The 16,746-nt window shown below is 43.3% G+C and overlaps 1 protein-coding gene across 4 annotated transcripts in view; it reads left to right on the top strand.

Moving 5' to 3' along the window:
• Positions 1 to 10,123, top strand: part of Sbno1 (strawberry notch homolog 1) — a 53,085-nt gene extending 42,962 nt beyond the window's left edge. For all 4 annotated transcript variants that reach the window (XM_028765905.1, XM_028765904.1, XM_028765906.1 and 1 more), the window contains 7 exons: positions 787 to 933; positions 1,015 to 1,109; positions 1,195 to 1,287; positions 4,174 to 4,311; positions 4,911 to 4,987; positions 7,067 to 7,260; positions 8,562 to 10,123. In XM_028765905.1, the coding sequence (XP_028621738.1) occupies positions 787 to 933; positions 1,015 to 1,109; positions 1,195 to 1,287; positions 4,174 to 4,311; positions 4,911 to 4,987; positions 7,067 to 7,260; positions 8,562 to 8,704 (887 nt within the window). In that variant the 3' untranslated portion in view covers positions 8,705 to 10,123. The remainder of the gene's footprint in view (positions 1 to 786; positions 934 to 1,014; positions 1,110 to 1,194; positions 1,288 to 4,173; positions 4,312 to 4,910; positions 4,988 to 7,066; positions 7,261 to 8,561) is intronic.
• Positions 10,124 to 16,746: the final 6,623 nt, after the last annotated feature.

Below are 16,746 nucleotides of genomic sequence, written 5' to 3' on the forward strand. Positions count from 1 at the left end.
CCCGTCTCCTCCTCCCTTTCCCATGGTGACTTCCATGGCTTTGGTCCTTGGGGCCAATGAATTTGCCCAAGTGCAGCTTCCCAATAAACCTGCCTTTAATTAAAAAAAAATATATTGGTAAGCTGAGTGTAGTGGCAGAAAAGTTGTAATCAATTCCACCATTGAGGAAGTTGAAACCAGATGGAGACTGTCTCAAAACAATAGAATTTGGGCTCTCCAACGATAGCTTAGCAGTTAAGAGCTTACAGAGGATCTGAGCTCCGTTTTCTCCACTCAAGTACACACACCCTCACACACAACACGCGCTTTTATTCCCAACATTTAGGAGGCAGAGGCAGCAGGTGAGTTTGAGGCCAACCGGGTCTATAAGAGTGAGTTCCAGGACATACAGGAATACAAAGAAACCCTATCTTTAAACATGTAAATAGGTTGGAGGAATGGCTTAGTGGCTAAGAGCACTCACTGGCTGTTCTTCCAGTCAAAACTTCCCCATATGTTGAGAATAAACATGTTGAATTAAATCTAAAAGATTTGATGTTGGTGAACCACTGTCCTCATGTACTAAATTATGTTCAAGGAAAAGTAGGAAGTTGGACCGTCTAGTGAGCTTGTGCTGCTTTGCTGGTGGCTGGTTACTGTACTGCAGCCCCACAGTGAGGGCATAGCAAAAACTGGGGAGGGGACTCCACCTGGAAGTCAGACTTTGAAGGTTTGCTTAGTTGAAGAATAAAAATTTAATTTGTCAAAGGAATTCATGGGATTTTTCTTATAATCTTGTCTTTGCAGACTATAACAATATAGGAAAATTCTTAAACAGAATTCTGGGCATGGAGGTGCATCAGCAGAATGCATTATTTCAGTATTTTGCAGACACACTTACTGCAGTTGTTCAGAATGCCAAGAAGAATGGAAGATACGACATGGGGATCCTAGGTGAGTGAGGAGACTTACTGTGCCCTGTGCGCCTGGTCTAGAGCATTTCTCCATTTTACACTCTTCTGTTTCTGTCTTAAGATCTGGGTTCTGGAGATGAAAAGGTGAGGAAGAGTGATGTGAAGAAGTTTCTAACTCCAGGATATTCAACCTCTGGCCATGTAGAGTTATATACAGTAAGTAAGTCTACATATATGTACATGTTCCATACTAGTGTTCACATACATGAGCTCCATTTAAGTCTCTGCATGTCTTTCACAGATTAGTGTGGAAAGGGGAATGTCCTGGGAGGAAGCAACCAAGATTTGGGCAGAGCTGACTGGACCAGAGGATGGCTTTTACTTATCATTGCAAGTACGAATTGAGTTGTCTTCAGAGTCCTACCAAGAATGCTATTTTTTTGTTTCTTACTAATTTTTATGGCTTCAGATTTTTTTCTCTCCTCTCTTCCTCTCCCCTCCCCTCCCCCTTCCCTTCCTTTCCCCTTCTTTTCAAGATAGATCTTACAACATAGCCTTGGCTGTCCTGGAAAACTCTTGGCAATTAGACTAGCCTTGAATTCACAGTGGTCACTATGTCTGACTCTTCAGCACACCACCGTGCCGGGCTCACCTTAGCCATTAAAATTTTAATTATTCATCTATTATGTATATAGGTCTGCATGCCACATCAGGCTTAATGTTGTTATATGTTTACAGAATGTTTTGTTCTCATGTTTGTCTGTATATAGAGTGTGGGCCTAGATACAGAAAGGCCATCAAATCCCCCTTGAACTGGAGCAGTGTAATTCTGTGTTGTGGAAGCATGTAGCCTTTACAGAGTATATTCTTCTTTTTAGTCTTTGGTTGTAGTCCTGTGGATCAGTGAATGTAATCTCTTCTCATCAGTTACACAGTGGTTCCTGCCTGCCTTTGGTTTGCTTTGTCTGCCTAGTGTTCATTTTGGAGTAGAACGGGCCTTAGGAAGGCCTGTGTAAACATGGTTGCTGTTGAGTTTGTGCCCTTGTACTTCAGAGATGTTGTTACTACAGTGACACCAATAGTGTGGTATACTTTCTTTTTCTTTTTTTTTTTTTTAAAGATACATTTATTTATATTATGTATAACACTGTAGCTATCTTCAGACACACCAGAAGAGGGCATTTGATTCCATTACAGATGGCTGTGAGCCACCATGTGGTTGCTGGGATTTGAACTCAGGACCTCTGGAAGAGCAGTCAGTGCTCTTAACCACTGAGCCATCTCTCCAGCCCCGTGGTATACTTTCTGAGTACATTAAATGTGTCCCTCAAATGGTAGAGATGGAACCTGTAGCCATCAGCTTAGCTGAGGCTCTGCCTGTGTATCAAGGCTGGCTTTATACGTACATCAGACTCAAGAGTGCCAAGTTACAGGCTCGGACTGCCCACCATACTGGGCCAGCCTTTTCCAACAGTTAGCTTTTTGTAATATTGTAGTTATCTCATAATTTGATGGTGTTCTAATTTTCTTTTATTGTTTTATAGTAGGAGTATTTGCTTTTGTCTGTTATAGAAATTGAGTATTGGTGGCACACACCTTTGATCCCAGCACTTCAGAGGCAGAAGCAGGTAGATTTCTGAGTTCAAGAACAGTTAGGGGCTACAGAGAAACCTTGACTCAAAAGGTTGTTTTTGTTTGTTTTTGTTTTTGTTTTCCTTTAACTTTTGAGTCTTTGCTGTGACTTCATATACACAGAACAAAAGAAGTGTTCAATCAACACTTAGGCTTATTCTGACAGCTTCTAAGGTCTCTGTGGAGAGAAGGGAGTTACAAAGTCACACCTTGCCAGAAGCTGTTGGCATTTGATGGCTGCAGGAAAGAGGATCTACTGATATGTTGTGTACACGCCAGTAGATGATCCCACGCTCCTACACGTTTGCTTAGCACTGATTGGACACTGGGTATAAAACAACCATGAGTATAGAACAAGTTACGAAGGGGAATGTTGTAAGTTAGCTCTGGGATGTCGGGGAAGATGGGGTGACCATAATCAAAAATTCATCCATACATATGTGAGACTCTCAGTAAGAGCCAGGCCAATGGCAGTGGTCAATCCTGAAATCAGGATACGTACAAGTATCATGTTATGGACTAAGCAGGTTGTGTTTATACTTAAGAATGTATGTGAAAGCCGGGCGGTGGTGGCACACGCCTTTAAGCCCAGCACTTGGGAGGCAGAGGCAGGCGGATTTCTGAGTTCGAGGCCAGCCTGGTCTACAGAGTGAGTTCCAGGACAGCCAGAGAAACCCTGTCTCGAAAAAAAAAAAAAAAAGAAAGAAAGAAAAGGAAAGAAAGAAAGAATGTATATGAGAGGCTCTCTTGTTCTCTTGCCTCTAGCTTCTCTGTCCCCTTCCCCTTCCCTTCCCCCTCTCCACATGGTCATAGCCGGCCTCTACTTCTCTTCTTCCTCTCTTCTTCCATCTTTTCCTCTACTTCTCCCCCCACTTCACCCTATCTCCTGAATAAACCACCCCACTTTGGAAGGGGGGGAATGTATGTGAGAGAATGATTTACAAAATAGAGGCCATGAATTTGAGAGAAGTTGGGAGGATATGGAAAGAGACAAAGGGGAGAAAGGATATTTTTAATTTAAAAATGTATACTAGCCGGGCGGTGGTGGCGCACACCTTTAATCCCAGCACTTGGGAGGCAGAGGTGGGCAGACTTCTGAGTTTGAGGCCAGCCAGGGCTACACAGAGAAACCCTGTCTTGAAAAACAAAAACAAACAAACAAAAATGTATACTAGATGGTGGCAGCTGACACCTTTAATTCCGGTACTTGGGAGGCAAAGGCAGGTAATCTCTGAATTCAAGAAATCTTGTCTCAAAAAAAATGGAAAAAAGGAAGGAAGAGGAAAAATTCTCAATAAATAAATAAAATGATATACAAGAAAACTTGTGTGGGTACAAGCATAGGAGCTCACATTGGAGGTCGAGGTAGGAATACTCTTAGGTTATGGCTAGCATGGACTACAGTGAGTTCCCAATTTGGTGGGAGATCTCAAAAAAAAAAAAAAAAAAGCAAACACTGTTGTGACCCTTAGTATAGTCAGAGTAACAAAGTAGCCTCCCCTCAGCTTAAAGCCTGAAGTATGGCTATATCCTTACATAACTGTCTGGTGTATCTTTTGTGCTGAATTTGCTGCTGTGATGATATGATAGACGATTTTTGACTATGTAGGATCAAATTCTTATATGTTTAATGTTGTTCTTTTACTAGATAAGAAACAACAAAAAAACGGCAATCTTAGTTAAAGAAGTAAACCCTAAGAAGAAACTATTTTTAATTTATCGACCAAACACTGGAAAGCAACTCAAATTAGAAATTTATGCTGATCTGAAAAAGAAATATAAGAAGGTATTTTCTCACTTATGTATTGTACTATGTCAATGCTTGCTTCATGATAGGAAGCCATATCTTCAAAGTTTCTGGGTTCAAGGATGATTACTCTTGTATAATAGCACGTTCTTTGTTGTTTGGTTGTTTTTTGTTTTTTTTTTTTTTTATAAACTGCTATTGCAGTTTTAAGGTTACTGCCCATTGAGACAAGATAAGCATGTGATCTTCAATGCCCAAAACTTGCCACAGTTTAGTAAGGGACAGTCCTTCCAACCAGCTTTAGATCTGTCATGAGCATGCTGCACGTTTTAAATCCTATAAATTTCCAGATAATGGTAAGTGCTTTTCCCAGCATACTTCTGCACCTTCTGGAAAGTATTGTCTTGACTTTCTGAGCACTCTGATTTGGAAGTAACTGTTTAAATAGCTCTCTGCAAAGCTCATCCCACAAGGGGCTTTGGCTACCATTCTTGGTGATATTTCCATCCTGCTACACATAGGGCTGGGCTTCCTGATGAAGATTATGATGTTGTTGTTGTTGTTGTTGACTGCCTTTGATGTTAGTGACTAGATCAGCTATCCAGCTGTTGCAGTATGGTTTTCCTTTGTCTTTGCAGGTAGTCTCTGATGATGCCCTGGTACACTGGCTGGATCAGTATAACTCCTCTGCAGACACCTGTACTCACGCATACTGGTTAGTGCTTCTTGTCACCTCACTTAGCTTCTTTAAGTATAATTAAGATTTTTTTCCTATGTGGGGGGGGGTTGAAGATGCTGAGTCTCCTTGTGATCCTATTGTTTCTGTCTCCCAAGTTCAAGAATGGTTGACCCGAGTCACAGTGCTTGGCTAAACACATTTTCATTCTTTATGAATATGTGGTTGTGAGTAAATAAACAAGTTGTCTATTGGTAGGCAGAGTTTACTTCATCAGAATTGTATGTAGAGACTTGCCATGGTGATCAGCGCATATAATCCCACACTTTGGACATTTTAGGTCATCCTAATATACATAGGGAAGGAATGGATTCCAGCCTAGGCTACATTGAAACCTTGACTTACGGCCTTAATTGCTATCCCTCTGGTAAAACTTGGATCTCACTGCTTTTCTCTTTTTCATTCTCCTCATTTCGTGTGTGTGTGTGTGTGTGTGTGTTGGAGTCTTTTAGCCTATGCTAACCATGAAACCTTGTGTGAAGTTTAGGCCTTGAATTTGGCACACTCTTCCTACCTTATTCTCCAGAGTACTGAGTTTGTTTGTGCTTGCATCTGTATCCCTTTTGCTTTCTCTTTGGCTTTGAAAAACAAAACAAAAAACCCTTACTGTTTGGGCCTGGTAGCTCATATCTACTGCCTCATCACTTGGGAAAATTCAGACCTGAGGCCAGAGTGTACAGGACCAGGCCTCAAAAACAAATGAAAAAGAAAGGAGCTAGAGAGGTGAGCATGGTGACACACACCTTTAATCTCAGCTGAGTTCCAGAACATCCTGGCCTGCAGAGTGAGTTCCAGTACAGCTGGGGAAAACCCTGTCTCAAAACATAACTAAAGATGGGGTAGGAGCTGAAGAGATGGGTCTGTGGTTAGAAGTGTCTTCTGCTCCTTTAGGAAACCCAGGTTCAATTCTTAGCATCCATATTAAGTGACTCAGCTACCTGTAACTTAGACTAGCTCTAGTGGACCCCCATGCCATCTACTGACATGAGTCACTGACATAATTCAGGCATAAATTTTTTTTCTTTTGGTTTTTTGAGACAGGGTTTCTCTGTGTAGCCCTGGCTGTCCTGGAACTCACTCTGTAGACCAGGCTGGCCTCGAACTCTCGAACTCAGAAATCCACCTGCTTCTGCCTCCCAAGTGCTGGGATTAAAGGCTTACGCCACCACTGTCCGGCTCAGGCATAACATTCATATACATAAAAGTAAATAAAATCTCATAAGGTCTGTGTATATGCATGAGCACACTTTGATGATTCTGTTTTGAGGTACACATGGGGAACTCAGAGGCTCTGTTAGGGTCCACCTTATGTAGATTCCAGGAAATCAAGCTGTCATTGGGCAGCTATTTCATATTCTGGAAGAGCCACCTACACACCTGGCTTGTTTTTCTTATATTAAATTTATGTTGCTTTGGTGGTGACTGAGATATGTGTCAATGAATTGGCAAACGTTTGATCAGTACTATGACTTTTTGTTTCTCAGTTGACATTTCTCTGTGGCTTGTCTGCTCCAGTTATCCAGCATTCCCCAGTCATAGTTGAAGCTGGCCATAGTGGGTTCAGTGACAGAGCATCATCTGGTGGGTGATTCTCACAGCAAGCACTACCACAGTGAAGAAACTGTGTAGAACGTGTCAAAAGTGTATAGATAGTAACCCCAGTAATGCAGTGTACAAGTAGACTGTCTCCACGAACAGTTGAACTTGCAGAAATAATGTGATACCTTACAGATTTGGAAAGGATAACCCAGGAAGCCCAAAGGATTTTCTAGGAAAAAGTCAAATAACAATTTTCTTCTTGCCAGGCAGTGGTGGTGTACGCCTTTAATCCCAGCACTTGGGAGGCAGAGGCAGGTGGATTTCTGAGTTTGAGAGTTCGAGGCTAGCCTGGTCTACAGAGTGAGTTCCAGGACAGCCAGGGCTACAAAGAGAAACCCTGTCTCAAAGAAAACAAAACAAACCAAAACAATTTTCTTCTTGATATATGGCTAGGCTTTACAGATTATTCATGTATGTAGCATGTTTCTATACATATTTTTTCTCTTCAATGTTTTCTAGGCGTGGCAATTGCAAAAAAGCAAGCTTAGGATTGGTATGTGAGATTGGTCTCCGCTGCCGCACATACTATGTACTCTGTGGCTCAGTACTGAGCGTCTGGACAAAAGTGGAGGGTGTTCTGGCCTCTGTCAGTGGCACAAACGTGAAAATGCAGATAGTGCGGCTAAGGACCGAAGATGGGCAGCGGATTGTAGGTAAGCTTCGCTTTTGTTTTGGTGGTCGGGAAAGAATCACATCCTACCCAATAGTATTTTTCACTTCTGACATCAGAGATTTGTTGTTTCACATGTGTTCTGGTAGTGAGCACTGAACGTGCTACTTATTTTACACGATTCAGAGCAGTCAAGCTTGGTTTTTGGCTTCAAAGTTATTTATCCGAGTTATCTGGCTGCCTCTCTTCAAGGGATGGGATTACAAGCCAGTAGCCCATCATGGTAGCCAGTTGTACTTGACCCTTGTAGTAGACATTGTAATTTGACAGTAATTACCCTATGAATGTCTCTGGGGCTGCTCTCAGCTTTTTGTGCCTATTACACACTGCCCCTCTCTATTCTTGAGACAACCTATTTCCTTTCCCAGGCTGAGCAGTTTCAGGCTTTGAATCCTTTAGAAGTTAGGACAGCAGGCTAGCTCAGAGCAGTGTTTGGTCAGCTCCAGACAGTTTACAGCTCTAGATGTAGCTAGTTGCTACACTGTTCGTTGCTGATAACCTGTAGTAAGGAGACTCATAGGCCTCCTTGCCAAATAGTGAACTTTATTTGAACTCAGGTTGTGGTTGTAAAAGTTTCATATAAATGAGTTTCTAGCTGCTGGCTTTAAAAAAAGAAAAAGGACACTTAGATGCTACATCGAGTTCAGATCCTCCACAGGTCAGAACTGAAGTTCCTATAGCTGGGAGCTGGACCTCTAATTGCCCTCACAGTCTGTGTGTCCGCTCTACCATTCCTGCTGACTAAGATGGTCATGTTCACCCTGTCTTAAGAGTCATTTTGAGCCAGGCGGTGGTGGCGCACGCCTTTAATCCCAGCACTCGAGAGGCAGAGGCAGGCGGATTTCTGAGTTCGAGGCCAGCCTGGTCTACAGAGTGAGTTCCAGGACAGCCCGGGCTATACAGAGAAACCCTGTCTCGAAAAACCAAAAAAAAAAAAAAAAAAAAAAAAAGAAAAAAATGCAAATAAAGAGTCATTTTGAGTGGCAGAAGGGGTGATACCTGTGAGGTTTATGAAGCCGATGCGGTTAGATGGCAACGTGCTGTGCTGCACACTTGAGCTCCTTCATCAGGAGATGCTGCTGTTACACTGGATGCATTGTCTGTGTGTACATGTGCACATGCATGCCTAGGCCTCTGGGAGCCTCCTATGAACAGCTTGAGTCCGGTGCTGACTTCCTGTCTGGTTTCTGGGAAATGTGGTTTACAGTTCTCTGTGTGAAGTATAATGTACAATGGTTTCTACTGGACAGCTCTACTTCATAGATTTTTTTTTGCTAATTACAGGTTTGATCATTCCAGCAAATTGTGTGTCTCCTCTTGTAAATCTCCTGTCAACTTCAGACCAGTCTCAGCAGCTCGCAGTCCAACAAAAACAGCTGTGGCAACAGCATCACCCGCAGAGCATCACCAACTTGAGCAACATGTAGAGAACAGCGGCATGCACGCGGGCTTGAGTGCTGGGAGAGCATACCACTTGCATAAAAATCAGGGACAGTTTCCAAAGAATTCTTTTTTTTTTTTTTTTTTAACTTCAGTTGTGCTCTCTAGTTAACTTGGGGGAGGGGGGTTAAGGACAAACCTGGAAATAGGCAGCAAAGTTGACAGCAAACAGAGCAGAGGGGACATGTGTCTTTCCTCCTGCTTCCTTGGAGCTGCCTGTGCGCTTTTACTTTGGGTGAGCAAAGCGGGGTTGTGTGTGTGTGTGTGTGTGTGTGTGTGTGTGTGCGCGTGTGAGCGCGCGCGTGTATATGTGTCAGTCTGTCTGTGAGTTTGTTAAATGCTACAAGGCCACAGTTGGTTGAAAAGGCTTGGAACTTCCCAAACTGGCTTTACTTTTCCTTTCTACAGTGCTCAGGGTTAACACAGTACATCCTTGTCATTACTGTGGGAGTTCCCCGAATGCATGTGTTTCAAGTCTCTAAATACTGAATCTATATATTGGTTTCTTTTCCAAGGTAAACAATGTTTCCTACAGCATGACGTGAGGGTGCGTGCCATGCATTCAGGTTCCTTTGTAGCTTTTGTTGATGGTGCATGTCTTTGAAAGCATGTGTAATCAAGATTATCACAAAAGTCACATAATGGAGAGAAACATTGGAGATGTACAGCATTGGGTACTGCATTTCTAGTGTTGACACCTGGGTGTTACTTCTAACCCTCAGCCCTGCCCGCTCCTCCCGTCCCAAGTTTCTTGTTAAAGTAGTAAGTACATACTTATTTTGTGATAAAACTCCTTAAAAGTTCATTTTAATATGTTAATAGTATTCCTAATTTGTGCTGCAAACATGGCTATGAGCCTTATCATAAGTTACATTTTCCTTAACTTAAGCGTAGTTTTAGGAAGAAGTATGACCGGCTTCTGTCTTGCACACAGTCTTTTTTACTTCATTATCTGAATCTGCTTTGTCATTTAAACCGGAAACAGTACTTGAGTTGTAAACTAGACAGTAAGAAAGAAAACACTTGGCTTCTGCTGTATGTTGTTGTGTTGTTACCCAGTAACTTGACTGTTGTTTAATGTGCTGTAAGACATTGTAGAGGTTATCTCCAGCTGTTTAAAATGGTAATGTACAAATGTGAATAGACACTTATCTATAACATGGGTAAGTTTTGTTTCGCCTATAATAGATGTTTATAAAAAATTCAGTGAGGGGACAATTGGTCTTTTTTTTCCCCAACCTCCCCTTGCCCCATTTTTTCTACCTTTTTTTCTCTTTCTTTCTTCCTTTTTTTTTTTTTTTGCTTGCACAGGTTGCACTATTGAAAAATTGAGATTGTATAAATCTGGTTTAAAACTACGAGATAACAAAATCTTGTAGATGTTGAATAAAAAAAGTTATTATACTAACGAAGTGGACTCTTGTTTAGGCCCTCACTGGGGACTCCAGGCATAGGATAAGAGGGCTCTGTAGAACTTGGCGTTGCCTTAGCCTTCCAGGTAGCCTTAGAGTCTGACTTAGCCCATTCCTGAAGTCTGAGTTGATCTTAGGGATGGGGTAAATGATGGTACTTTTGAATGTTTTTCAAGTTGAATTGTTTTCTTTGTAGCTTTTTAATCTCAGAGTTGGGTGAGGTGTATTTAGTGACAGTCCTGATGGAGCACTTGGGGCTCTCGTTCTCTCCAGGTTCTAGGATTAAGTTTACCGTAACATTGCGTTGGATTTATTTATTCTTAGTGCCTCAAAGAACAAATGGTGAGTGGTTTCTGTTCTTGGGCACATTTTGCCCAGTGGATGCAACTTTTATCCTCATTCCGAGTATCTCAGGCAGTGATCTCATGAACATCGAGCAGTATCCCTTTGTGACCTAGATCTAGGTGGCCACTGAGAGTAGACTTGACCTTCTTTACATGACCTCTGAGCGCTTGTAGTGGCGGACCATTCAGCTCCTGTGGCATGTTAAAGTAGAAGCCTGAGAAAGAGCTGTGTAACTTAACTTACTTTCTCCAGGAGACCAAGTCACAGAGGACGAGAAACAGTCTGTCCTCAGGTGCCAGCCCCCTTGATTTCTGTGTGGATGTCTGTTTATGCAGGTCCTGGTTTATCTGGTGCTTTCAAAGCAGCACCTGCAGGATTTCTCTAGTCTGTGCTTAGTGAACACCTCACTCATGTTAATGATGCTGTGACACTTGCTCCTGGAGCAGACGAGTATCTGTGTGTCCCATTCATCAAAGAACGTTTCTTTGCATTTTTGTTGTTTAGTAAGGAAAAGACCACAGATACTAAGCATCTGAAGGCCCCTTCAAAGCAGACTTCAAAAGGCAAGTAGTGTGGCAGACCAGACAGAAGCTGGTTAGCCTTCACTCACTGTGGGGTGTGTGTGTGTGTGTGTGTGTGTCACCTGGGATTGGTGCCCAACCTCTGAAGGGGAGGTCTTAGAAAAGTCACAAGGCAGTCTTTGGCATTCAAGAGTTTCTTGTGTTCAAGTCCAAGTCTTTTCAGCCACTGTCATGTAAAGTAGGTTCAATCTCCTGTGGAGTCTGAATGCCACATGCAGACCCAGGGCCTCACTTAACTCTCTGTCCAGCATAAGGCCACTAGCCTCTGAGATGCCTTTTCTCCCACTTGAGCAATGCAGCGCTGAGCAGCAGACCCGAGTGTTGGTCCCATCAGTGTTTTCAGAGTTTACAATAGTTTGTGCTGAAGATCACTCGTAGGTCCCATGCTGCTCAGGTATGCTTGTTGGGGAGGCTATGTTCCTCCCCTAGCAACCTCTGTGCCGCAGACTTGCCCTCTCTTGTTCCAGTCAGATAGTTTGCGGTGCAGTTGGAAAAGCAGTGAAAGTATTTCTGTAAAGGCAACTTGGTGAGAAAGCTAGGCAGGCTGAGCAGTTTTCTCTCTTTACTACTAAATTGCAGATCTGCTTTCAGTGTCTTCTTTTTTTCCTGTGTGTATAGAGACTAGCAAGAACTTGTATCCAAAGCACTATAGACGCTGTAGGTGTGTACATAATGCGTATTTATTCGTACTCAGCACTTAAGAAATCTTTTGAGTTTCAACAATAAATCTTGTAATTTGCTCTGTGTAGAGAGAAGTTTTAAGCTACCACAATCCAGAGGAGTTAAGCATTTTAGAGTCACAGTTTTGACTGTAGCTTTTTTTATTTGCTGGTTTCTGTGCTACGTCATTAGAACAACTTCTGAGAAAGCAGAGCGGGAGTAGGAGCCACCATTTACATTTTTTAACAGGAGGGAGCCTCATCCTGTCCTCTTCCCCTATTAACATGAGGGCCACTGTGACTAGCTTTTGAAAGCAGGTGGAGAGGTTCTTGTCCTGTGAGACCTTACCCAGGGATCCTGGTCTTAAAGAAGGAACCTTGTGGGCTCTTGCACATCCTAGGAATGGAGTTTCAGAAAAGCTGCCATTAAGCCACACACTGAATGTTTAGTTAGTTGGGACATCATCCCTATGGCAAAAGAAACTGCTGTGAAGGTTTTGTTTGTTAAGAGTCTGTCCTGTGGGTATGGACTCTGGTGAACAGCACATATACAGCACAGGGATTTTGGCCCCCAAGTGCTGAAATGATCCAAGCATTCCATGTCATAGCTGCAGCTGAGTAGACAGAAATTATTTGCAAGAAAATCCCTCACAAGGCTAGCTGTCTAAATCCAATGAGTCCTGTAAAGAAACGAAACAAAGAGATACAAGCAGGTGGCAGTTTTTTCTGAGTGCCCGTCCTTTCTTCTAGGCTATCCTTACATATGTATATAATGAGTGTATAGACAAGTGTGCGTTCTTCTACATTGCGAGTGTAAATCTTGTAAATCAGGACCCTGTTCACTTGGGGTTTTGCTCCTCTTCCTTCCCCTCCTATTTATTCTTTTCAGACTCCCACTTGGGGCATCTTAGTACTATTTTTTTTTAAACTTAGGAAACTGTGGAAAACTTAGCTGAGTCAATCAATAGTTGTATGTTTAAGAGTTTGTCTTTGCCTCACAGCTGTGGGGGTCTTGTTACCCACATCTCCAGTACATGCTGCTCTGCTGTCTTGGGATGCATCTGAACAACACCCCTGATACTGTCACCAGGTGGCTGGTTATGCTCATTTTTGTTCTCTGGAAGCTATAGTGAGCCTGATGCTTTCATATTTTAAAAAAGAAAGAAAAGAAAATGCCTCCTTGAATCTCCCTTAAGCTTCTCTAGCATCTTCAGTCAGCCAGATGCAGCTCCTCAGAAGCCTGACTCTTTTTTGCTTTCAGTTGAGGCCTGCTCCAGTCTCTCTGCTCCTGCTGTTTGCCTGATGGGAAAACCTTGCAGATAGACAGTAGCTCATAGCCTGGCTGCATGCTACGGTGTGTACAAGAAGTTGGATTTCTTTGCCCCCACAGGTGATCAGAGATTTACTTTACAACAAACATCAGTAATCTGGTTTTTTTTATACTGTTGGTCAAAAATATTTATAGGAAGGCAGTAGGTGAGCTTAGTACATGAGAGGAGACCTTAGAGACCAGTTGTCATCCCAGGGATGACAGCAGTCCTGCTGTGGAGGCTACCACAAGCACAAGGCAGGTGCAGTGTTGGGGGCTCATTTCTGGCTGGATAAGCTGTAAGCAGAGATGCTGAGCTCTGGAGAATCGGTATTGGTGCTGAAGGCCCGGCAGGGCAGTGGAGATGCTGCTGACCCTCACCCAGGGCACAGGAGTGGGGCTTATTCACAGGCCTTTGCACCCTCAAAAAAGTATCCTCTTAATTCTCAGGAAAGATTTCAATAAACATTCAGCTTGATAGACTTGATGACACATTGAAAATTGTCTACGTTTGGCTAAGTCTTTGGAAGTTAGTTGTCACAAATGAGGGTCTGTCACAGGTTGATTGCTCCAGCAGAAGTTCCCTCCTCACCCCAGCTCCCTTCCTCTGGTCCCTGAAATATAGTTGACCTGTGGCCTGAAGTAGCAGCCAACTATCTCTGGGGATGTGACAGGGCACAGTTAGGCCAGGAAACCTACAGCCAACAGTTAACTCTGATGTACACCCATTTAGTGCAGAGCAAGAGGCTCTGGAGTGGAGGCTGCTTTCTGCACTGAGGAGGCTTCTTCAGGGCTGAGTCAGCATGCCAGTCTCCTGGGGAGAGTCAGTGAGGCCTTTCTAGTCTGGCCTCTAACCCAGACCCACTCAGGCGTCTTGTAGGAGCTTGCTGCTGTCGCAGTGACTTTGGCACTGAAGAGGGTAAAGAGGCTTGAGCCATCCCTGGCTCTATTTTGTGGGACCCAGGAGTTTTTTTTTTTTTTTCTTTTTTAGCATAACACAGAACAGCCTCATCACTAAACAAGTCACCCTGTTCATAGTTTTTACTGAACTTGCAAACTACTCTTACTTCTTCTCAATAACCACTTTTATCATCAAGCACGAGGGGTGGAAGAGGCGCACCGTGTCTCTGCAATAAAACTTGTGCCAGGTTCTACCTCCTTGTGCAAAGGGTATTTTATATGTGGGCACTGGGCTTCCTTCTTGATCTGACATGGTGCATCTGGAGACATCTGAAGGAGTCCAAAGACCTTTTGAAACAAAGTCAGATGTAAACTCTTGGATGGCTTCTGCTTTCTTCCGTTCCCTTTTGTACTGCTGCGCTACATAGGACTGTCCATCTGAATGAAGAGTACACGCTGTTTCCACGATGCCACTTTGCTGCCTTCAGCCTCTCCTGGGAACCTGCTCACAAGTGTCCAGAATTCAGTGCTGCCGCCATTTTGATATGTAACTTTCAAATTCAGTCTCATGCAATACAAGTGTGTCAGCTTCACTGAGCAGGGTTCATCTGCCCTCAAGTAGAAATGCTTGATCCTCACATGGAAAGTACTCTGTATTTAGGTTTTTGTTGTGGTTTTGTTTTTTCATTTTTGTTTGGATTTTGTTTTCTGTTTTTGTAAAATTCTTAAATAAAATTAAACAAATAAACTTTTGTTGTGGTGTTGTGGTCTGGATTTAGAACATTTGCTGTGCTATGTCATCAACCTGGCTCACCTTATGGTTCCTTGCCAAAGGTTGAAGTTGCTATGTTGGCACTCTGTTTAAAATGGGTTCTAGAGGGGGCTGGAGAGATGGCTCAGCGGTTAAAAGCACTGACTGCTCTGCCAGAGGTCCTGAGTTCAAATCCCAGCAACCACATGGTGGCTCACAACCATCCATAGTGAGATTGGATGCCCTCTTCTGGTGTGTCCAAAGACAGCTACAGTGTACTCATAATAAAATAAATAAATCTTTAAAAAAAAAAAAATGGGTTCTAGAGGGCTGGGCAGGAGTAGCCTGGTGATGAAATACTTGCTTACTTAGCGTGTGCGTGGGAAGCACCGTAGGATGGGTGGGTGCTTCTCACTGATTGTGTTTTGACCTCTGCACACGTCGTAAGCGCACAAACACACAATAACAGCAAAATAGTTGTTTAAAAAAAAAAGATTGTTGACTTGCCTATGTGCTAGCATTGGTTGATTCTGCAGGCCTAGGCTGGGCTGTGTCTTGATATTGGCTGCAAAGGCACAAGGCAGACGTCAGCCATCAAAATTTGGGGCTTCAGACCTCCATGGCTAGAATGCAGCCAGAGCAGAGCCCTTCAGTCTGAGCCAGGAAAGAGGACAGTGAAGCACCAGGAACATAGAACTGGTAATGGCCAGTGTCTCAGTGGCTATTTACTGGTCCATGATCTGTAGATTTCAGGGGAATTTTCTTCACTCTTCAGTATCTAATTTTTATAAAATTGGTGTTCCTAATACATACTTAGAAAGTGTTGAATATTAAACAATTGGAGTGGTTTTGGTTTGGGACCCTGTGCTGTTCAGTTACGGATGCTCATGGGACAGTTTATAAGTAAGACCGAATAGGAAAATGACTTCAGGAATGCCCATCAAGAATCTCTGAAAGAGCCGGGCGGTGGTGGCACACGCCTTTAATCCCAGCACTCGGGAGGCAGAGGCAGGCGGATTTCTGAGTTCGAGGCCAGCCTGGTCTACAGAGTGAGTTCCAGGACAGCCCGGGCTATACAGAGAAACCCTGTCTCGAAAAAACCAAAAAAAAAAAAAGAAAAAAAAAGAATCTCTGAAAGAGGTGACTCGTCATTGAGCTGCCATAAGAGCTCAGTGGGGTGCTAGTACAGAAGGGACGAGGGAGGGGGACCAGGAGTCTAACCTCACATGGCCAGTGGATCTCTTGTGCTCTATACATGTGTTGTATGTTACCCACATCAGCATCTTAGAGTTTGCATAGCATCCCTATGACGACGAGGCAGGCACAGAGGTCAGAGACCTACAAGGTCCAGTGCCCACTTCAGTCAAATGTGCAGGGGCCTCGACTGAGGTCTGCCCTTGACCACCTCTGGCAAGGGTGAAAGGGGAGAAGACACTTAAATCCAATGGGAACTTAATCTGTGACATCCAACTAATGCCAGCATTAATTGAATAAGGGAATATTAAAGGTTTTGCTGAAAATGACTTAATTCTGTCACTGAGCTTGAAGACAGGAAGGAAATGTTGGTGTAAAATTGTTTTACTACATTTTTCGCATCTATAATTTAGAAGGTCCATGTGTGAGTTGGTTTCTTTCCAGGTGTCTTAGCAGAAGTTACCCACACCTTCCAAGAAGCAGGCAGGTCTCTGTGAGTTCTAGGCCATGGCCACCAAGGGCCACTAATGAGAGTCTGACTGCCCTTAGTAAAGCCAAGGATAGTTCAGCAAATAGAGGTACAGCTGAGAATCCCCAGAAAATTGTCCTCTGATCTCCATTTTTTTGGGCTATCCTCGTGTACATGGCCAGTTGATAAATTAATAGAAAACTTCATTTATTTATTTATTTATTTTGGTTTTTCGAGACAGGGTTTCTCTGTGTAGCCCTGGATGTCCTGGAACTCACTCTGTAGACCAGGCTAGCCTCGAACTCTCAAACTCAGAAATCCACCTGCCTCTGCCTCCCAAGTGCTGGGATTAAAGGCGCGCGCCACCACCGCCCAGCTGAAAACTTCATTTAAAATGTGAGGCTAGAGA

This window comes from Grammomys surdaster, unplaced genomic scaffold (genome assembly GCF_004785775.1).
Source record: "Grammomys surdaster isolate TR1022 unplaced genomic scaffold, NIH_TR_1.0 166, whole genome shotgun sequence".
In the NCBI taxonomy this organism is placed as follows: domain Eukaryota; kingdom Metazoa; phylum Chordata; class Mammalia; order Rodentia; family Muridae; genus Grammomys; species Grammomys surdaster.